The 23508-nt window shown below is 39.8% G+C and overlaps 1 protein-coding gene across 2 annotated transcripts in view; it reads left to right on the top strand.

Moving 5' to 3' along the window:
* The first annotated feature begins 906 nt into the window (after positions 1–906).
* The window catches only part of LOC121303624 (astrotactin-2-like), a 728767-nt gene continuing 706165 nt past the window's right edge, over positions 907–23508 (top strand). The window contains exon 1 of one of the 2 annotated variants that reach the window (XM_041234419.1): positions 907–1404. In XM_041234419.1, the coding sequence (XP_041090353.1) occupies positions 972–1404 (433 nt within the window). In that variant the 5' untranslated portion in view covers positions 907–971. The remainder of the gene's footprint in view (positions 1405–23508) is intronic. The other variant, XM_041234420.1, reaches the window with a different exon arrangement.

The raw sequence follows: 23508 nt of genomic DNA, 5'->3' as shown, positions 1-23508 counted from the left end.
AACGTGGCAATTCTAAATAAAAACAAATCCATTCATTTTAACTGAACACTAATATGTTTTTATATTGCCATATTGGCATACAATTCTATTTTATATTGACATCCTCCACAAACCGTTATTCCACAATTAGCCTGCAGTAGACGTTTGCGCATTTCCATTAAGTGGTGTTTCAGGGTGCTATACAATTACAGCGATCTATTTATTCCAAAATGTTCTAGAGTATCTAGACCCTCCCCTATTGCTCTGTCAAGCTGTGTTACTTTAGCACCTTGCATAAGGGAGTTATTCATCCCACTGTTAGCTCACGCCTTTTCAAGTGCAGCTGCACACAACAACTCTCTGCTTTTAGCCAGCGGACAGTACGAGGCTTAATATCCGTTGATACTTACTTGATATGTTTAGCCTTTCCTAAAGAACTTTACTGTGGATACAATACACGGTAATATCGAAGGTTTACGACTTTACACTATCCCCTCCTGCAATTGATCACAAGATGTTAAGTTAATATGTAATTCTTTAACGGGTAGACCAGCGTCTCATTCCCAGATTATCCTATAATGTTGCATAGAAATGATCCTCTCCCAAAACCTGATTGTTTACACAGTAAAGACCACGGGTAGTCTAATTTATAAATGTGAATAGGCAAGTCAATTGTAAGATAAAGCCAATGATAGCATTTTTTTTGTTTGTTTTGTTCATTATCAGTACTGTAGTATAGATAAACTGCTTTTATCTGTAGAGGGGTATGTATTATCAATTGCAAACAAGCACTCCCTATTCGAGCACAAACCATATGTGTCTGTCAGTGCAGTAGTAGTTTTTTGTCGACGTGCAGTATTCAGCTGTACCACGCGCACAATGTTCATTTTCTGCACCTGCTGTTGACGAACTGCATCTGAATATGGGTACCGTATAACAAATCATTATTCCGTTTCCCTGAATTCATCTGCAGTGCCGCCTCCTGGACAGAAATGTCTCCAATGCAAACTGCAATAGAAGCTCGCAGTCTGTTCGTGCATCTTCTCACTAAAAGCTGGAGAGGACCGGAGCGCAGAGAAAGCGGCATGGCTGGGAGAGTACTTCTGAGCCCAAACACCTTAATCCTCCTCGGGGTCCTTTTGACTGGGACCTGTGCGGCAGGGGGAGGCGGGGGACCAGGGCTGCTCGGGGAGGAGAGCTACAGAGAGAACGACATGGATAGCCCGTGCGAAGTGAAGACAGTAACGGTGTCCACCCTGCCTGTTCTTCGGGAGAATGAGTTCAGTTTTACCGGGGGAGGTGCAGGGAGCTTAGCTGGAGGAGGAGGGGAGTCCCGGCTTCTGCTTTTCGTCAGGACCGACCTTCCCGGGCGGATCTCGGTATTGGATGACCTGGACAACACCGCTCTACCTTACTTCACACTGGGTAATTATAGGAAATGTATGACGTTACTGTCTGTACTACAGTATTTACAAGTTAAACTGCCTTTACAGTGGTAATTTCTAATCCTATACCAGTCAGAAAAAAATGATTGGGAATTTGCAGAAAACACACACACGCCTATGATATATATATATAGATATATATATAATATATATAGTATATATATATATAGATTATAATATATAATATATATATATACCTTGATTGTTTGTTCACATTATTTTCTTTAGTTGATTTGATTATACATATACTGTAGTTGTTGTAAATGCATTTATACATTTTTTTAATAGTATCTTCTAGTCTTTATTGGCACCCCTATGGAAAATGTATTCTAGGTAGAGCAAGTTACTCACCTAGTTTTAGAAGAATCTGCTGCTTGGTTTCGATTTAGTGTTCACGTCTGAGCTGCACACATACAGCCAGCACTATACGGGGGGGTTGTTCTTTTTTTTTTTTTTTTAAAGCATACTCGTATATATATATATATATATATATATATATATATATATATATATATATATATATATATATATATATATATATATATATATATATACCGCCGTATATAGTCGTCTTTACACATAGATAAATTAATAGTGTATCTCATCCCAGATTAATCTATATATATTTAGAACAACGTGTATGCTACAATCCAGATATAAAACATGTCTTAATGCGTCGCGTCTTGGCATTAAATGACCCCAAACTAAACGGATTGTTGCAAAGTAAGCTGTCACAACCTGTTTATTTATTTATTTATTAAAATACTAATTTAAATAGTCCATTTTTTATTTTAAACGGGCTGTTTTCTTGACTGGGGTAGATTATACTGTATTGAAAATCCACATTAAATTGAGCGACAGTTGATAGACGCCTATGCTGTAAATAATCTCCATGTGGCACTTTCACAATTAACCTGAGCCACCCACAAAAGACACAGAGCTAAAGCATTTAAACATACCTATTTAAACCAGGTGTCATTATGTGTTTATTTATCTGTTTATTTATTTTTATTGTGTGTGTGTGTGTGTGTGTGTGTGTGTGTGTGTGTGTGTGTGTGTGTGTGTGTGAGTGTGTGTAAATTTGCATTTTAAAGTAATAGGTTAATTCAGTGTAACCCTATGCAGGCCAGCCACTGACGCTAAACGATGTTATACATGTGAGCTAACAGACTGTAGGCTGCTTTTAAAATGGGTCAGAATATTAAAGCTGTTCAAGAAATGTAAGACAGGTTAAATCAGCTGGATCCAGAGCTTTTTTGCTGCTGTGTTCTCTGGGTTTGTGGAACTGTTGAGGTTGACATGAAGCAGGTTGAAACATTGGATGATTTTAAGTCTAATTTGAATGTGCTTTTATATAACTGGTTGTAGCTGGGGTGCAGTAATGAACACTCTTCTTTTGTTTTTTCACTTTGTACATCGCTCTGTGATGCCATGGTGTGAGGGGTGCTATATAAAACTTTATAATACATTTGGATTGTAATTTGTATTGCATTGCACAGTATGTTCAACAAGCTGGACACCTGCATTGCATTTAATTCTTAAATTTATGCTTACTTTTGCTTTTTGATTTTCAAAAATAGAATAGCATATTTGCAAGAGTGAAGTCTGTGTTATTCTCATAAAATGTTCTTCTGTAATGTTTTGCTCAAATCCATTGTGGAAATCCTAAAATACAAAAAAAAAAATTAGTAAATCTGCTGACTTGTTGTATGCTTCAGTGATCACTGTCTGCCTGGAAGTGTAACCTCAGGTTAGTCTCTATTTAATCGTGTGAAACCTTTTAAACAACAAAAGCAGCAATTAAGTTTTACAACGCAGGGTAATAGAAGACTACAATCAGAGCAGGTATCGACCTGTCACCTGCAATGCACATCTGTAACAGCAGGGTAAATCCACACTACTGGTTGAGATGTAAACAATATAAAACATTCCAGCCAAGCTTACAGTTCAGTATTGACCTGTCTAAACATCAGTGCCAGAGATTTTACCACAACATATACACTTACTATTTCCCATTTACCAAATCAAATTGACTGCAACGGCTGGTACTACATAACCTTTGCAGAACCCACTTCTGCATTTGAAGCACCAATCTTGTGTTGTATACCAGTCAGTAGCAGATGTTCTGGAAGACAATCTTGTTTAACAGTACGGCAATGTTTCATCTTGGGTGTGACTGTACGTACTTCCTTAGGTGTTCTTGGTTGTCTCTGTGTTTGGTCCATGAGAGCTTATAACTGGTAGAATTGTATTTTTTTAAACGGTCTCTGGAATACAGCTGAGTTTTATCCACAGTCTTATCAAGATGAGGCAGTGCAGGCAGGATTAAGATCAGGCGTTTTTACTCATCCTAAGTCTCATGGCTCAACACTAACCTTGGCTGCATAGATTGTGCTCTTCAAGCCCTTCATGCTTGGGACAGATTGTCTGCTTAGAATTCCTAGACCAGATCTGTTAAAACTCAAGTGTTCTCTGTATTAATAACCCTGAAGTGCTGTAATATCAATAATTGTTATTTTTTGTTACTGGCCAAGTTTGCTGCTGTTTTTCAAGCCTCATTAATAGTGAGATGTAACAATCAAATTGAATCCCTAGCAATTTCAGCCACTGTTCCTGACTGTGCAGCCTTTTCTCTCTAGTACTGTGCAATTGAGACTTTAAAGAGAGTCAGCATTTGGCTGACATGGTGTAAAGCTTTATTTTTTAAGTTGTCTGTTTGTGGTCTACCTGTGTCTCTTCAAAGTTGTACTTGTATTTATTTATATATCTTATTATTGGAGTTGTTTATAGAAACTGTTGGTATTGCATGTGTGGTGTGAATAACAGATACACAATCAATCATATAGAAGGGTACCTGGTGAAGTACCAGAATTCATATCTGTACCATGTTTGAAGCATGCCGCTGCTAGGATGCGTTTCACACAGTTGTGCACAGGTCCTGAACATGCCATTCGTGCCTGAGGATGCAGGCTGGTGAGAACCCATCTGTGAGCAGTTCTAAGCATGTATGTGTCTTTGTATCTGGTCTTTCAGGTGGGCTGTTTCCCATGCTGTTTGTTTCATAGTGTGAGGAGTGAGTGACACACTTGTTCAGGGAATACTGCTTCCGGGTCTTGGTGCCTGTTGGATTCAGCTAATGCCAGGGTTACTGATGGTAACCTGCAAAGCGGGTTTAAGGGCACCATGGGCAGCTAGGCTGATGCCGAGTTAATATGTGTGAGTGATATGTGACCTATTCTTCGAATCTATCTAAGTCCTTAGGCTGGACATTTTAAATCATAAACGGCACTTTTGAATTACTGACTGAAACTGGCTTTCATCTGCAGCTTTAATACAGTAATATAATTCTTTCAGCAACGCAAACCTTTACAGAGGTCTAGGAAAAATAACATCACTTACAACAACGGACTGAACACTCCACTCAACACAGCAGAGCCAACCATTGCCCCTATATCATTTTGGTATGACTTATTTTTATATAATGGTGCCTTTGGATTCATAAACTTACTGATAGTGGGTACCTGGGGTTGAATGCCGAGTTTAATATGTGTGATTTTTTGCCTATTCTTTTATTTCATTACAGATGTCTGATAGCTGGACAGCTAAACGCCTTTTGTACTCAGCTGGCTTTCATAAGGACGAGCTGCAAACACGGGCTGAAGATATATGGCAGTGGATCTTTAACAATATTGTTTTGTTCAAACACAGAAGAGACTATCAAGTCTATTACAAAAAGCTGTGTTTTTCTGTACACAAAAAGAAATGTGATGTTCAAGACGACACAATTAATCAAGCCAATGTTTTTTTTTTTTTTTTTTTTTTTTTTGTGGGCTCCTGAATTGATGTTGTTAGCTCTATCTGCTTATTATTATTGGCTGCTTATAAAAGTTTAATTTATATTTAGGTGTAACTGTTAATAATGCCCCAAGGTATATTCTAAACATGTTTGCATGGTTCATTGGCATTCTGCCATCTGGATTTTTTTTAACTATTGAAGGAACTTAATTACTGGTTTCAGAAGCATTCCTTTAAGCCATATAAAATTGATTTAAAAAAAAAAATATATATATTATCTGTGAGGGTGTTAAAGACCACACATATGTGCTGAGTTTGGTTTTATATGTTCCAATGTGAGGGTGTTAAAGGCCGCACGCTTGTGTGCTGAGTTTGGTTTTATATGTTCCAATGTGGGGGTGTTAAAGACCGCACGCTTGTGTGCTGAGTTTGGTTTTATATGTTCCAATGTGAAGGTGTTAAAGACTGCACGCTTGTGTGCTAAGTTTGGTTTTATATGTTCCAATGTGAGGGTGTTAAAGACCGCACGCTTGTGTGCTGAGTTTGGTTTTATATGTTCCAATGTGAGGGTGTTAAAGACCGCACGCTTGTGTGCTGAGTTTGGTTTTATATGTTCCAATGTGAGGGTGTTAAAGACTGCACGCTTGTGTGCTGAGTTTGGTTTGCCATGTTCCAATGCCAGGGCGTTAAAGACCGCACGCTTGTGTGCTGAGTTTGGTTTTATATGTTCCAATGTGAGGGTGTTAAAGACTGCACGCTTGTGTGCTGAGTTTGGTTTTATATGTTCCAATGTGAAGGTGTTAAAGACTGCACGCTTGTGTGCTGAGTTTGGTTTTATATGTTCCAATGTGAGGGTGTTAAAGACCGCACGCTTGTGTGCTGAGTTTGGTTTTATATGTTCCAATGTGAGGGTGTTAAAGACTGCACGCTTGTGTGCTGAGTTTGGTTTTATATGTTCCAATGTGAGGGTGTTAAAGACCACACGCTTGTGTGCTGAGTTTGTTTTATATGTTCCAAGTTTTGAGTTTGGTTTTATATGTTCCAATGTGAGGGTGTTAAAGACTGCACGCTTGTGTGCTGAGTTTGGTTTTATATGTTCCAATGCCAGGGCGTTAAAGACCACACGCTTGTGTGCTGAGTTTGGTTTTATATGTTCCAATGTGAGGGTGTTAAAGACCGCACGCTTGTGTGCTGAGTTTGGTTTTATATGTTCCAATGTGAGGGTGTTAAAGACTGCACGCTTGTGTGCTGAGTTTGGTTTTATATGTTCCAATGTGAGGGTGTTAAAGACTGCACGCTTGTGTGCTGAGTTTGGTCTGTCATGTTCCAATGCCAGGGCGTTAAAGACCACATGCTTATGTGCTGAGTTTGGTTTTATATGTTCCAATGTGAAGGTGTTAAAAATCTCATGCTTGTGTGCGGAGTTTGATTTTATATGTTCCAATGTGAAGGTGTTAAAGACCGCACGCTTGTGTGCTAAGTTTGGTTTTATATGTTCTAATGTGAAGGTTTTAAAAATCTCACGCTTGTGTGCGGAGTTTGGTTTTATATGTTCCATTGTGAAGGTGTTAAAGACCGCACGCTTGTATGCTGAGTTTGGTTTGTCATGTTCCAATGCCAGGGCCGTAAAGACCACACGCTTGTCTGCTGAGTTTGGTTTTATATGTTCCAATGTGAGGGTTTTAAAGACCTCACGCTTATGTGCTGAGTTTGGTTTGTCATGTTCCAATGTGAAGGTGTTAAAGACAGCACGCTTGTGTGCTGAGTTTGGTTTTATATGTTCCAATGTGAAGGTGTTAAAGACTGCACGCTTGTGTGCTCAGTTTGATTTTATATGTTCCAGTGTGAGGGTGTTAAAGACCGCACGCTTGTGTGCTGAGTTTGGTTTTATATGTTCCAATGTGAGGGTGTTAAAGACCGCACGCTTGTGTGCTCAGTTTGATTTTATATGTTCCAGTGTGAGGGTGTTAAAGACCCCACGCTTTTGTGCTAAGTTTGGTTTTATATGTTCCAATGTGAAGGTGTTAAAGACCGCATGCTTGTGTGCTGAGTTTGGTTTGTCATGTTCCAATGCCAGGGCGTTAAAGACCACACGCTTGTGTGCTGAGTTTGGTTTTATATGTTCCAATGTGAAGGTGTTAAAGACCGCACGCTTGTGTGCTGAGTTTGGTATTATATCTTCCAATGTGAAGGTGTTATAGACTGCACGCTTGTGTGCTCAGTTTGATTTTATATGTTCCAATGTGAGGGTGTTAAAGACCGCACGCTTGTGTGCTGAGTTTGGTCCTATATGTTCCAATGTGAAGGTGTTAAAGACCGCACGCTTGTGTGCTGAGTTTGGTTTTATATATTCTAATGTGAAGGTGTTAAAGACTGCACGCTTGTGTGCTGAGTTTGGTTTTATATGTTCTAATGTGAAGGTGATAAAAATCTCACGCTTGTGTGCTGAGTTTGGTTTTATATGTTCCAGTGTGGGGGTGTTAAAGACCGCACACTTGTGTGCTGAGTTTGGTTTGTCATGTTCCAGTGCCAGGGCGTTAAAGACCACACACTTGTGTGCTGAGTTTGGTTTTATATGTTCCAATGTGAGGGTGTTAAAGACCACACGCTTGTGTGCTGAGTTTTGTTTTATATGTTCCAATGTGAGGGTGTTAAAGACCTCACACGTATGTGCTGAGTTTGGTTTGTCATGTTCCAATGCCAGGGCGTTAAAGACCACACGCTTGTGTGCTGAGTTTGGTTTTATATGTTCCAATGTGAGGGTGTTAAAGAGCGCACGCTTGTGTGCTGAGTTTGGTTTTATATGTTCCAATGTGAAGGTGTTAAAGACAGCACGCTTGTGTGCTGAGTTTGGTTTTATATGTTCCAATGTGAGGGTGTTAAAGACCGCACGCTTGTGTGCTCAGTTTGATTTTATATGTTCCAGTGTGAGGGTGTTAAAGACCCCACGCTTGTGTGCTGAGTTTGGTTTTATATGTTCTAATGTGAAGGTGTTAAAAATCTCACGCTTGTGTGCGGAGTTTGGTTTTATATGTTCCAATGTGAGGGTGTTAAAGACCGCACATGTGTGCTGAGTTTGGTTTTATATGTTCCAATGTGAAGGTGTTAAAGACCGCACGCTTGTGTGCTGAGTTTGGTTTTATATGTTCCAATGTGAAGGTGTTAAAGACCGCACGCTTGTGTGCCGAGTTTGGTTTTATATGTTCTAATGTGAAGGTGATAAAAATCTCATGCTTGTTTGCTGAGTTTGGTTTTATATGTTCCAATGTGGGGGTGTTAAAGACCGCACATGTGTGCTGAGTTTGGTTTTATATGTTCCAATGTGAAGGTGTTAAAGACCGCACGCTTGTGTGCTGAGTTTGGTTTTATATTTTCTAATGTGAAGGTGTTAAAAATCTCACGCTTGTGTGCGGAGTTTGGTTTTGCCAGCATTTTTTAACTGTAATATTTTGCTGTATGGGTCCAAAGTGTGGCCCAAAATTTGATCGGTGATGTATGCAGCGAATGAAAACTTATGTCAAGGTCTCTCATCGGTATCTATTTTTAACTGTGACATTCCAAATATATCGTAACATCTCAGCATCATAGCACTAAGTATAAACAACTGAGTCATTCAGACGAAGAATTTTAGAGATAGTACCTAATTTTCAATTTTTAAATGCTTGAAACAATGTTTGAGTATGTCAAGCATATTTACCTTTCTGTGGGTGCGGTATAAGCAAATATCTACTGTAGTTCATAAAGACTCTTTCAGAACCAGATTCATGGCTTAATCCCATCTCTGCTAGAATTGTACATTTATATATGGTTTTTCATCTCACATATTGAACTGAGCAGTGATTGTACAATCCAGGGTCTCATTACTGTAGCACTCTCATGCTGTTATTTGTTTCTCATTAAGTAACATGGTGACAAGAAACCAACACCAATCTAGAACAGGTTCATGAATATGAAGCTGCATATTCTTTAAACAATGTTAGGGTGTGAAAACCTGGAAAATAATTTGACAGAAGCAACACGTTTCATTTCTGAATACAACAATCGTGAAAAGAAAGGTCATATATCTTGATACGTCATCACCGGTAGTTCTACTCCACGAAATGGTTTTTAAATCACATATAAATACAATTTACTGTTGTTATGAATATAAATTCAGCCACCTCACACTGAAGTGCAGCCTTAAGATAAACTATTGATTAATGATCACATTGTCGTATCACACATTGTACAAAATAGTCCATTTGGACCATTACATGTGTCTTGCACACTTAGTCTTAATGCCTCATTGTGTGGCTCTAGCATTTGGTTACAAATTTACACATTGTCTGGGACTGCAGTCTCTGTCTGCCGTCTGATTTTGTTGGTATGTTGTCTGATCTCATTATCTATCTGTGACAGAACTTACTTGTGGATACACTGTTTTTGTAATTGACTTTCAAATTGATTTCAAAATTCAGTCTCAGAAGCCAGTAAAAGACAGCATATTTCTTGTCAGTAGCTGTACAGTATCAATTTGTGCGTATGTTTTATATGGCAGCTTATCAGAGCCAAGGTTTGTGCTTTTCACTGAAAACTGAATGATTTGGCAGATTGAAGATTAAAAAGAATTAAACTCTTTGAGCGTTGTGTACATGTCTCCCTTGTGCTGCAGGTGCTGTACATTCATTTCAATCGTGTGTCTACTTCAAACCATCCTTTTACAAGAGCTTTCTTCATGGGTGCTGTGTGAGTCAGTCGAGCAGAAAGCCTTCGGACTGCAACCACAACTTGAGTCCTTAGACAGTATCTCATTAAAACAAGAGATTGGAAAACAACAAGAAATGTCAACAGTAACAGAATATGGAGCAATTTTATTTTAAAGCAACTACATCCATTCTCTCAGAATGTCAAAATGTGTCCAACTATTCCCATACCACGCAATATAACAAACAGAAAGCACCACAGCTGCACGTGGCTGTCATTTCTTTTTCATGCAGTTCAGGTTAACTGAAAACAGTTACATTAAATAAGAAAAGCAGGCTAAATCCAGGACAATAGCCATGTGATCATATAATGTCATGTAAAACAGGAAGCCTTCATTAAGTAACAGACTTGCTGTGGTTATCCCAGGCTCAGTGCTGGCAATGCAGGCTTAGCTCTGAGAAGCAGCACAGTGGATATTGTGTAGACTGTGGAATATTCAATCAGCCACTAGGAGGAACATTTGAACACCAAACTTAAGCCCTATTTCGAAGCAAGTGCAACATTTTCTGAGAGGAAGAAGAAAATGACAACAGTGTAAAATAACAAGAACGAACTTGGTTACACTGCAACTTAAATCAAGCAGTGCAATTGTTGTGCTTAATAATTTTTTTCTAGTTCTGTTCCGTTAAATGTAATTTATTCCAGACTGAAAATTTCACCTGCTCCATTATATATTCCATTAGCCTTGATTTCTCACATCCCTTGGTCAGATGTTTTGAAATTACCTTTTAATTTGAACTTGCAGTCTAAGGTACATGCAATATGATCACATCAGAGAGTAAAGGGGAACTACATGTACTGTGTGAAGTGTTCAAAGGATGCTATCCAGAACAAACAGGGTGAATAATTGTCCTTCTATTTTTTCTGCGTCTTTCATTTTCTATTTCCAAATGTTATTTCCCTCTAGTGTTGAAACACTTGAAGTTCCCAAGGGCCTATTGACCTTTGTATTGTTCTAACGAGTGGCCTTACTGACTTCTAATTAGGTGTTAATTTGACACTGTGCCTACTCTGGCTATGACAGGGATAGAAACACTAGCAAGAAATAAACTGTTTTGCACACTGCGTCGTGGAAATTGATTGTCCCTCTGTGACAGGGTGAGGTGTCCCCTCTTACATTATAATGTAAATCTCGACTGTCCATTGGATTCATATATGGATCATTGAGCGCCACAATATGGCTCTTTTCATTTAGAAGTGAATGCTGGGAAATGTGAATTGGCCAATCAATGAATCCATTTAGTTAATTGAGGTCTGACTGCAAAGGCTGGCAGCTATAAATAAGACAGCTGCATGCCTAGTCAGGCTGGCTGGCTTTAGGCACAGTTTGTACATTTACAGAAACTGTTTCAGCACAAGGACAAGCACTATCAAAGCCAACTGTTAATAAAAGGATCTGTGTTGAGATAAGTTATGCAGCTAGAGAGATTGCCCTCATCTGTATGTACCTGGAGGTTAAATGTCTAAGAGATACAAATGGCAAAATCATAGATGAAGAATAGCAAATATATTAAATGACTTTTCACAAGTTATTACAAAGGAGGATACGGACAACATGCCCCACATGTCATCCAGTTCCTATCCAGTTTTAAATAACTTTAGCATAACTGAGGCAGAAGTGTTAAAGGGACTAGGAGCTCTTAAAATAAACAAATCCCCTGGGCCAGATGAGATCCTCCCAATAGTACTCAAAGAAATGAAAGAAGTTGTTTACAAACCACTAACCAAGATCATGCAGCAGTCTCTTGACACAGGAGTGGTACCGACAGACTGGAAAATTGCAAACGTAATACCGATCCACAAAAAGGGAAACAAAACTGGACCAGGTAACTACAAACCAGTAAGCCTGACTTCTATTATATGCAAACTTATGGAAACTATAATAAGATCCAAAATGGAAAATTACCTATATGGTAACAGGGTCCTGGGAGACAGTCAACATGGTTTTAGGAAAGAGAGATCGTGTCTAACTAACTTGCTTGATTTTTTTGAGGATGCAACATCAATAATAGATAATTGCAAAGCATATGACATGGTTTATTTAGATTTCCAGAAAGCTTTTGACAAAGTCCCGCACAAAAGATTAATTCTCAAACTGAACGCAGTTGGGATTCAAGGAAACACATGTACATGGATTAGGGAGTGGTTAACTTGTAGAAAACAGAAAGTACTGATTAGATGAGTGTGGCAGAGCAAAGCGCTGCCATTTAGAAATTGGCAGGGATGGGGTTAATTTCCCCTACCTGCCTGGGTTTATTATGTTCAGGTGGCTGGGGTTGATTAGTTGATTAAATGATTAACTTAATTAACGATCAATCAGCGCCCAGCCACCTGACATAAAAGGAGGCCTCTGCTTCCTCATTTGGGAGGAGGGAGCTGAGGAAGCAGGTTGGTGTTGGTGTTGGTGTTGGTGTTGGTGTTGTGTTGGTGTTGGTGTTGGTGTTGGTGTTGGTGTTGGTGTTGGTGTTGGTGTTGGTGTTGGGTTGGTGTTGGTGTTGGTGTTGGTGTTGGTGTTGGTGTTGGTGTTGGTGTTTCTTTATTTTGCCCTTGTGCACTTTCATTTTTGTGTTTATTTATAATAAAATGTGTATTTTTTGAACTGCAGTCTGTCTCTGGTCCTCTGTCCACCCACCAGCCTGCCACAAGGAGAAACCTCAGAATGGAGTGTGGTAACCAGTGGAGTACCACAGGGATCAGTATTAGGCCTTCTGCTATTCCTAATCTACATTAATGTATTTAGATTCTGGTATAGTAAGCAAACTTGTTAAATTTACAGACGACACAAAAATAGGAGGAGTGGCAAACACTGTTGCAGCAGCAAAGGTCATTCAAAATGATCTAGACAAGATTAAGAACTGGGCAGACACATGGCAAATGACATTTAATAGAGAAAAGTGTAAGGTACTGCATGCAGAAAATAAAAATGTGCATTATAAATATCATATGGGAGATACTGAAATTGGAGAAGGAATCTATGAAAAAGACCTAGGAGTTTTTGTTGACTCAGAAAATGTCTTCATCTAGACAATGTGGGGAAGCTATAAAAAAGGCCAACAAGATGCTTGGATACATTGTGAAAAGTGTTGAATTTAAATCAAGGGAAGTAATTTTAAAACTGTACAATGCATTAGTAAGACCTTGTCTTGAATATTGTGTTCAGTTCTGGTCACCTTGCGATAAAAAAGATATTGCTGCTCTAGAAAGAGTGCAAAGAAGGGAGACCAGAATTATTCCAGGCTTAAAAGGCATGTCATATGCAGACAGGCTAAAACAATTGAATGTATTCAGTCTTGAACAAAGAAGACTATGCTCGACCTAAGTCAAGCATTCAAAATTCTAAAAGGTATTGACAATGTCGACCCAAGGGACTTTTTCGACCTAAAAAAAGAAACAAGGACCAGGGGTCACAAATGGAGTTTAGACAAAGGGGCATTCAGAACAGAAAATAGGAGGCACTTTTTTACACAGAGAATCGTGAGGGTCTGGAATCAACTCCCCAGTAATGTTGTTGAAGCTGACACCCTGATATCCTTCAAGAAGCTGCTTGATCAGATTCTGGGATCAATAAGCTACTAACAACCAAACGAGCAAGATGGGCCGAATGGCCTCCTCTCGTTTCTAAACTTTCTTACGTTCTTATGTATTTGTGTCCGGGGACGCATGAATGCATTTCAATTACAGTAGGAAACGTTGTGAAATGATCAAGAATACATTATTGTTATTATGTAAATGTAATCATAAATGTAGGTTTGAATCCTCATCAACATCTACTTATTTACAGTACATCATTTAAGAAATATGCATATCTCAACAATAGTACCTGACGACATCTAATAAACAGCATCAAATCTAATACCAATATACATTAATTACCACTCCAAAAAAACAAAAAAAATATATATTCTTTTAAAAAACACAAAATAGTAGTACCAAAAAGCATTGCTCATGGAGATACACATTGAGGCTTATTGCCTCAGAATAGATCAATATGATGTTGGGATTTGTTTCTGTATTTATGACTCATTTTTCATTTTTAAAAGAAGCTACAGGCCTTTCAATCAAAGTACTTTTTGTTAAGACCTGACTGAATCTTGATTGAGTAATCCGACTTGTTGGTCTGAAACAGTAATCCCTGTATCAAAGTGGGTGTTTGAGAAATGCCTTGGATATTGGTTTGCTGTAAACGCTGTACAGATTATAACTAAAGGTATGCTTCTTTATATATATATATATATATATATATATATATATATATATATATATATATAGATAAAACATTTTTTTCTAGCTGTGTTTGCAGAGTATTGATTGGAAATTAAATTGCTTATCGATAGAGATATAAAATAATCCTGTTTGTTTGTTTTTATTACTTGAAAAACACGATCACATATGGAAGTGAAAGTGAAAATACACACTCACATTGTAGCATTCATTGGAAGATGCAGGAACAAGAGTGCAGTATTTACTTGTGTGTGTTTCTCCTTACTGTTTTAGTGTTAGAAATATGACTCGTTCAAAATAAACTTTGATTTCAAATGTTTTAAGTGTGCAACACATCGTTTGATGGAGTAAAAAGAAAGGTTTATTAGTCAATCTGTCTTTTAATCGATTTTTTTAAGTCGGCACAAATGCCATTTTTAAGGCAAGTCGTTTGGGTAGGAATATACGACAGTGCATATGTTACTGGAGATATTATTACAGTTTAAATTAAGAACATTCCCAGTATGGAATACAACTTTTTACAGATCATGTCATGCTTGACCAGCAGCAGAACAGCAATAAAAAACATGCACTGTTATTGCTGAGTGCTTTTAAACCTTTGTTCAGCCAGATCTTTGAGAAAAACATACCAGGGTTTAATTGTTTTATTTGGTAAATAAATATTTCTTGCCAAGTTTTGTCCTGTGAATTATCAGCAAGTTATGATAAGTGATAGTTAAGGGTTAATGTTTACGGTCATGTTACTACAGTGGAAGGATGTGCAGATTTGTGATTTACCGTTCTGTAAGTCGTACCTCAGCTGTAGTAATAGAAGCTCAGGATAAAGTCGGGTGCTTTACATTGACCTCTTTATAGGATGTTACTAGCAGTAAGAGCTGCCCTTGTGGTTTGCAACATACACAATTAAGGGTTTCTATGCACAGGTCTATTGGTCCAACATTAGTCTAGTGGACACCCCACTTTTTTTATCCATGACAGCAGCTCTGGTTTCAAATAATTTATCTTACGACTAGGGTTGCCAGCTTTCTATTTTTCCAAAACCGAACAAAAGCAGCAGTACGATCAAAATGATGGTGAGAGGGTTCGTGGTCTGGCTCATGCTGATCACAACACCTGATAATACAAGCTAAGCGATCCGGGGGGAGGCTGTCTGTGATTTTTTTTTTTTTTTTTTAAATAATAGATGCTCGGTAATCGGATCCTGTTACGAGTGAATGGCAAAATAACGCAGAATACAGAATACAAATTTCAGTGTAGTTCTCAAACTTAACAGTGGACTGGCTCAGCAAGAAAGGAAATACCCAAATGGCAAGGAACAGTAAATAAGCAAGATTCGCAAGAACAAGACTTTTGCTGTCCGATCAATGGTTCTAACCATACACGGTACAAATTCCGTTAAAAAAAACGGATGTCCGGTCCAAAACAGTTGGAAACCCTACTTATGACTTGTTAATTAAAAATAAACTCGGAGGTATACAATTAAACTGACCAACAGGTATTACAGATCACCATGGCTGAAAACCGGTGGGGATATATATATAATTTCCCTTTCATTCTGGCAATACAGCATATAGGGGATCAGGTGCTCAGATTTCTGACCCAATTCATCTGGCATGTGTGCCTTTTCTTTTAATTTACAATGGCGTAAGAGGAGAGGAAGGATGCCACTCTGCACTGACAATACAGTATACCTGGAGCACTCTGCACTGATAATACAGTATACCTGCACACTCTGCACTGTTAATACAGTATTCCTGAATGTCACAGAGATGGCCGAAGTGGACGGCGTCAGAACCAGGAAAAGGAATGAAATACACAGACAGGACAGATGAATTGAAATGATGATGGTGCTTGCTTCCGCCGGTTTATTGCAAAATAAAAGGGTTTAACAAACAAACAGAAACAGGACACTGCACTTTACGCCAAAATAACTAGACAAACAAAAACGGATTATACTTAACAAAACACGGTGCACGGACAGACACACTAACAAACACAGTGAGCAGATAAATACAAGTATCGTGCTGGTCCCACCAGCACGCAATAGCAATTGAAATTATAACGCTCCTACTCTCTCTCCTGTTCTCCACTCACCGAACACCCAACCCAGAGTGAGTGAAAACATGCTGCTTTTATGCAGCTGTACCGAGACTCAATTGCTAATCAATCATTCAATTGGAGTCTCGGTACAACTGCACGTGAATTAATAAAGTGCAATTCCCCATGGTCACATATTATTACATTTTACTTGCACGTGAAGTGTTGTGCAATCCTCGTGCCTAAATACAAATATACATTTTAAACACTTGTGTTACACAAACCCGTTTATATCCCGTGAACCAATGACTATACACCAACATTTAACACACCACATGCAACATATAACAGATAATATACACAGGCACAAGGATTGCACAGCACTTCACGTGCAAGTAAAATGTAATAATATGTGACCATGGGGAATTGCACTTTATTAATTCACGTGCAGTTGTACCGAGACTCCAACTGAATGATTGATTAGAGGTCGAGTCTCGGTACAGCTGCATAAAAGCAGCATGTTTTCACTCACTCGGGGTTGTGTGTTCGGTGAGTGGAGAATGGGATAGGAGACGGAGGTAATAATTGTGATCATAAATAATAGAAGTAAAATATCTGCTCACCGTGTTTTGTTTAGTGTTAGTCTGTTTTGTTTGTCTCTTTTGTTTGGGCGAATGTGCCGTGTCCTGTATTTTTGTTTGTTACAACCATTTTATTTTCTGTTCTATTTATTTATTAAAGGCTGACCGAAAACATTTGCTCAGCTCCACCAAACTCCACCTCTCTGTTGCTTATTTCCTGGCTCTGGTCTGACGTCACCCACTCCGGCCGTCTTTGTGACCAGCTAGAGTGAATGAGTGACAGCAGCAACACACAGCTCCATGTATGTTACTGGGAAAGTTACTGATTCTCCCCAAACTGTTGTTTCTTCAGCTTCTGAAGAATAAATGGCCTTCAGCTGACTAACTGAGTGCTTTCATTTTATTTACCACCAACACAACGCAAAGTATTGCTTGATTTATAATATTCAGTTGCAATTGCCATCTCAGTTATTATACTGAATATTAAGTATACAATATTCAGCCAACATAATACGTGGATGTAGGAAAATAAGGGATACACTTCCATTGCTTTATCTGTGGACAGTATTGTATATTTGTGGGTGCTTGTTAAAGAGTAAAAGCCATTGCACACTGGAGCCGATCATGCATCCGATTTTAACATGTGTCTAAGAAGAAAAAAACGATCATGTGCATTCCCTATTGCTCCTTGCACACTGAGTCCGTAATTGTTGTACAACACTGAAGCATCAATTTTGGAATCGAAACAAGTGTGATTTGATTCGATTTGACGTGCGTTTCAAAATTACATTGACCAATGAAAAATTATTGGGAAGACACATGGATTCTTGCATTTCCTGTTTTTGAGTTCAGCATGGCTGGAGAATAGAGTTGGCCGTGGCGCTGGAGCCCTGGGGCCTTCTCTGAGGCCTGGAGCGGAGCAGAGGTTGCCAGCTTTCTGAGCTGAGCTCCGGATCCAGAGCCGAGCTGGAGCTGGGGATGCTAGAGCTGGAGCAGAGCTGGAGCTGGGGATGCTGGAGCTGGGTGACTGGAGCGCTCCAGAGCATGGCGCTGAGGATGCTGGAGCTGGGTCACTGGAGCGCTCCAGAGCATGGAGCTGGGGATGCTGGAGCTGGGTCACTGGAGCGCTCCAGAGCATGGAGCTGGGGATGCTAGAGCTGGGGATGCTGGAGCTGGGTCACTGGATTGCTCCAGAGCATGGAGCTGGGGATGCTAGAGCTGGGGATGCTGGAGCTGGGTCACTGGAGCGCTCTGGAGCATGGAGCTGGGGATGGCAGAGCTGGGTCACTGGAGCACTCCGGAGCATGGAGCTGGGGATGCCGGAGCTGGGGGTGCTGGAGCTGGGTCACTGGAGCGCTCCAGAGCATGGAGCTGGGGATGCTGGAGCTGGGGGTGCTGGAGCTGGGTCACTGGAGCGCTCCAGAGCATGGAGCTGGGTATGCTGGAGCTGGGGATGCTGGAGCTGGGTCACCTGCCTTTCACATTAACAAATCCTTCTTGAATTATTCAGTTCAAACATTTAAATTAACAAAATAAATGAGTATATAAAATACCAAAATGTAAATTCAGAAGTACTTTAATGTACATAATATTTCTGTTGAATATGGAACTAGAATCATGAAAACAAAGTAGACAATGCATATTTTTTTTAATAATCCCTGCCATTGCTACTTGCACAGCCTAATTTGGACTTGTTTTATTGATAGCCAGAAGTAAATAGAGGACCAAGAGTGGCTGTGTTGATCTTCTGTTTTATTTATATACAGTAATCCCTCACCAACCACGGAGGTTACATTCTTGAAAACCCCCGCAGTTGGTAAATACTAGATCTTATGGGAAATAGAGGGTTAGGTTCTCCACGGCCGCAGTTACACTTATCAAAGCCTATCTAAGTTGCATTTTCCTTCACTAAACACAAATGAAAAACACAGCAACATAAAAACAATGCAAATACTATAACACACTGGGTAATGTGACATGTATAAAGTAATAAAATTATAACATAATAAAAAGTAATGTTTTATTTACCTTGAATCCTTAGAGTTGAAGGCCAGGGTGTTGTTGACTGGTGACAATTGTGCTAAGTTAACACGGAGCAACATAGAGTAACGCATAATACTATGACTAGTACACGAGACAAAGCGAGCTGGAGCAGAGGGTCTCCATCAGCTCTGGAGCCAGCCTTGAGCTCCATCAGCTCTGGATCCAGCCTTGAGCTGGAGCAGGGGGTCTCCATCAGCTCTGGATCCAGCCTTGAGCTGGAGCAGGGGGTCTCCATCAGCTTTGGAGCCAGACAGGAGCAAGGGGTCTCCATCAGCTCTGGAGCCAGCCTGGAGCTGGAGCAGGGGGTCTCCATCAGCTCTAAAGCCAGGCAGGAGCTGGAGTAGGAGGTCTCCGTCAGCTCTGGAGCCAGAGTGGAGCTGGAGTAGGAGGTCTCCGTCAGATCTGGGGCCAGACAGGAGCTGGAGCAGGGAGTCTCTTTCAGCTCTGGAGCCAGCCTGGAGCTGGTGCAGGGGGTCTGCATCAGCTCTGGAGCCAGTCTGGAGCTGGAGCAGGGGGTCACCATCAGCTCTGGAGCTAGCCTAGAGCTGGAGCAGGGGGTCTGAGCTGGAGCTAGCAAGCTGGAGCATGACCAACCCTACTGGAGAAGCTTATTCTCTGTGTAGCTAACCATGAGGAACTGTATACTATAACCATTATTATTAGTAGCTCCTCAAACCTGAATTACTGACATTCTGAAATAAACTGTGAACCGTTTGTTGTCCAATTTGAGCTCCTGTATCAGCCTGTGATTCTCCCCATGGCTTTACACTTCTTTAATATTGGGTGCATCCAATATTGCCGTTTTTGCATCTTCATCATCGCTGCTGGAGCTGGTTGAAGATACCTCTGCCTTTTTTTTCTGGTGTGGTTTTAATGCATCCAATGTACAAATCATCTTGACTGATGAGTTTTCGGATGAGGGATGATAAGTGACGTATCGGATCCAGTGTACAATGGCCTTAAAGGGCTTTTCCCCACTGGATCTGTTCCATCATGCGTTTTTAACGTGCATAATTATGATGTCAATTAATTAAACAAGCATGTACATTCCCTATTGCACCTTACAGACTGAGTCTGTAATTGTACGCACGGTGGCGATGTGTCAATTTTGGAATTTTGGAATGTATACATTTTGGATTTTATCTTTTTTGACGTGCGTTAAAAATGGCATTGACCAATGATAATCAGTTGGGAAGACACATGGTTTTTGTGTTTTCCAAAATGGAAAACCTAATTGTATGTGCCGCCAAACAAAAATGACTGTATGATAAACAACAAAGATTACAAAAACATAGGGAAAGACACTGCCGTGGACTTCTGCATGAATGGTATGTATTATAAAACATGAAAATATGAATTAATCGCATATATAAACATGTTGGTTGTTTCCAGTATAGGTTATAACAATATACTTTTTATTTTAATTATAGTATATTCGCAGAATCACATGTACAGAAAGACAGACTCCCCCATGCAGTATATACACAGAATCACATGTAGAGAAAGACAGTATATGTACAGAATCACAGGTACAGAAAGACAGTATATCCACATAATCAAATGGTCTCAATACCCTACAGTATATTAAATCATTTTAATGCCAAGTTTCATCATAATTGCAGATGCAGTTTTTCCACATATATGGAGAAATAAGTGTTGCATACTATACATGCGACTGCCTCCACTACAGTATATCGTGGTTATAAAACTGGAGGTTAGGTTCTGAGTACTGCAGTTTAGTTTAAATAATTTCTCCACAAACAAAAAAGAGAAAAAAAAGGGGGAATTGAACATGCTTGTGGAACTGTGGATGAAGGGGATGATTCATTTTTTCAATGAAGCTGTGCTCATAAGTGTTAAGAGACGGTTGATACAAAATGTGAGGTGAAGTGAGTGAGTTATTTTGTTTCTTAAAAGAAGACATTTAAACCCTGTAGGGGAACACGCTTTATCAGACTTGATTATTCTTCCTCCCGCTTTTAGACACAGTGCTGGGACAGATATTTGCATTACGGAAACGTATTTAAAAGTTACCATGTTCATGTTTACCAGAAGTATGGAACATAATTCACGTTTGTATACCAGAGAAATACTAAGCCTTAAACCTGTGAGATCCACCCATGTTTCATGTGGGGTCAGTTGCCTCTGTTATTTTGAGTATTGTGCTGCACACGGCATGGCTAAATGGCAGTGAGTGGTCATACAGGGGCCTGAAGTTGCACGACCCTTTAGAGGTTTACCACAGTGAGGTTGCAGTCCACCCCTGCTTACCCCATGGTTATACTGTGCATTTACCATAGTTATTTACCACTATTATTTAGCATATGTTTTAATTAATGTTACCATACCACTCTGGGCTTCACAATTCTTACCTATGCTATACCATGCTTTCATCTCCTGTGTTACATAGGACCCAGGCTAATGGGTGTGTAAAGCTTGAATAAACACAGTCTCCGCACATCATCTGATTTGTCATTTCAAAAATATATCATGCAAAGGAAACCATTGCTTAAATGCCACCTGGAGTAAATAACACACAATCCACTGCACAGAAAGTGTGCTTAACAGGGGTTGTCTGTTGTCCACCTAATTCTGAGATCAAATATTAAATATTTGTTTAAATAAAAAAGAGTCAAACATAAAAATCCCAAGTTTCTCCGAGCACTAGTGCTGTATAACTTCATACCATGTAAGACATAGCAAACAATTTAACTAGTATTAGTAGGCATGTCCACTAAAAAAATAAATAAAAGAGTCAAATCCTTTCTGTTGGAACACTGCCTCTCCCAGAGGAAAAGTGCTGAAAGAAATGTGCTCTTTGTGGGAAGGAGATCCAGCCAAGAGATCCAGCCATGGTCTCAAGGGTGAATAGAGAGTGTCAGCAGAGAACGCTTAATCACTCTGCGATTCCCATCAGAGACTGTGGGGTATGGTAAATACACAGGGGCACCTGATGCTACAATGTTTAGTGTCAGACTGTTGCTTAGCAGTGCAAGTTCAATCAAGTCAAAGAGCCTGTAAAACGCTTTTAAATAGTTTCTTTCATGGGCTTCTTAATATGCTGAAGGATGCATGAGTAATGGGCGGCATGATCTAAACCCTGTACTTGGACCTGTTAAGACTTGAGTAAGAAGTGAGCCCTCTTCACTTCTGATTGGGGGTTGACAGTGAAAACCAGCTGCAGACTAAAGGATTGATTGCTGTAATTTACATTCTTTGTTCAAACAATGCTCTGGAATTAAAGGCAAGGGAGGGTTACTGTTTCGTCGAGGCAGTATTGGAAGCACTTTGCAGAACAGCGTGCAGTATCCAATTAATTTATTTTATATGATCGTGAGTTTCAGCTTCTGTTACATCACTTTCCTAGATGCTGAATAAAATAAAAATGGTGGCGCTGCCATACCGATTAGTCTTGGTACGGCAGTGCTATGTATAATCTTGAGATATGCAAACAAGATGATTGATGTGTCTTGCTGCAAGTTGCATCATCAAAATGACCAGGTTGGGTGTGAGAATGAGTGCTAATGTGAACAGGAACATTGGTGCTTATCTGACTTGGAATTGGGTTTTTTGTTTGGTTTTAGTTGTAATGCTGAATGAAATGTTGCTTCTTAAAATTAGACCTGGTAAATTATATTTCAATGTTAAATTAACACGACTATACATTCAAAGTCAGTATTAGGACATGTAACAGTATGAACAGAATAGTATAGTACAAGTATGCCAGTAACAACATCCCCTGCTACAGCTGTAAATACAGAACTAGAGCTGCAGGTATGCCAGTAACAGCATCCCCTGCCACAGCTGTAAATACAGAACTAGAGCTGCAAGCATGCCAGTAACAGCATCACCTGCTACAGCTGTAAATACAGAACTACAGTTGCAGGTAATGACCATGATGTATGTCAACAGTACAGAATAATCTAGAATGCAGAATGGCAAGGAATAGATTCATGAAAAGCAGACAAGGTGTTGGTATCATGACTTGTAGTATGCGGAATGACTTCCTGTGTTCTCAAGATGCATGTAAAAATGTAAGTTAGACATTCAGACAGACACCCCCATATATACCTGTGGCAAAGTGGTTGGTAGGAGGAACGGGTGTAGCGGTGATGCGGTGCAGGAGTGACGGGCAGACAACGATAATCCAGTGAAAAGTGCTTTATTGCTTTTCCACGTCTGGTGACCGAAAAAGAAAACAATCCCCGGCAATACACAACGATGTGTAAAGCTCTGGGATAACAGAAACAGGGCACAATCCCGAACAAAGATAAACAGACTGTCACCAGTCCTGGGTGAGTGCAGTCATGAGGGTGGGTGGTGTGCAGGGGTGCTCCGGACAGTGCTGACCCTTTGCGACAGCTCTGGAGTAGTGCTGTCTACAGTGAAACAAACACAGACAGTTAATAAACAAACACAACACATATATCACAAAACACTGCGAGTTCCTCTCTCACTCCTTCTTTCTCCAAGCGTTTTACCCAAATGAAGGAAAAGATCAGCGTTACCCTGACCCCTATATGTAATCCCGCATGATATCTAGGTAAACGGTTGCAGCTGCCTTATTACTTGCAGCTGCCCCTCGTTTACCTTTCAAGTCAATACGGTCTTACAACAGAGTCTCACTTCTTTCCAGGCTGACCCACTTCCAGGTCCCAGAAACT

Source organism: Polyodon spathula, chromosome 34, assembly GCF_017654505.1.
Source record: "Polyodon spathula isolate WHYD16114869_AA chromosome 34, ASM1765450v1, whole genome shotgun sequence".
Classification (NCBI taxonomy): Eukaryota; Metazoa; Chordata; class Actinopteri; order Acipenseriformes; family Polyodontidae; genus Polyodon; species Polyodon spathula.
Note: the sequence above shows the minus strand (reverse complement) of the source record. Positions and strands in the feature narration are given on the sequence as shown.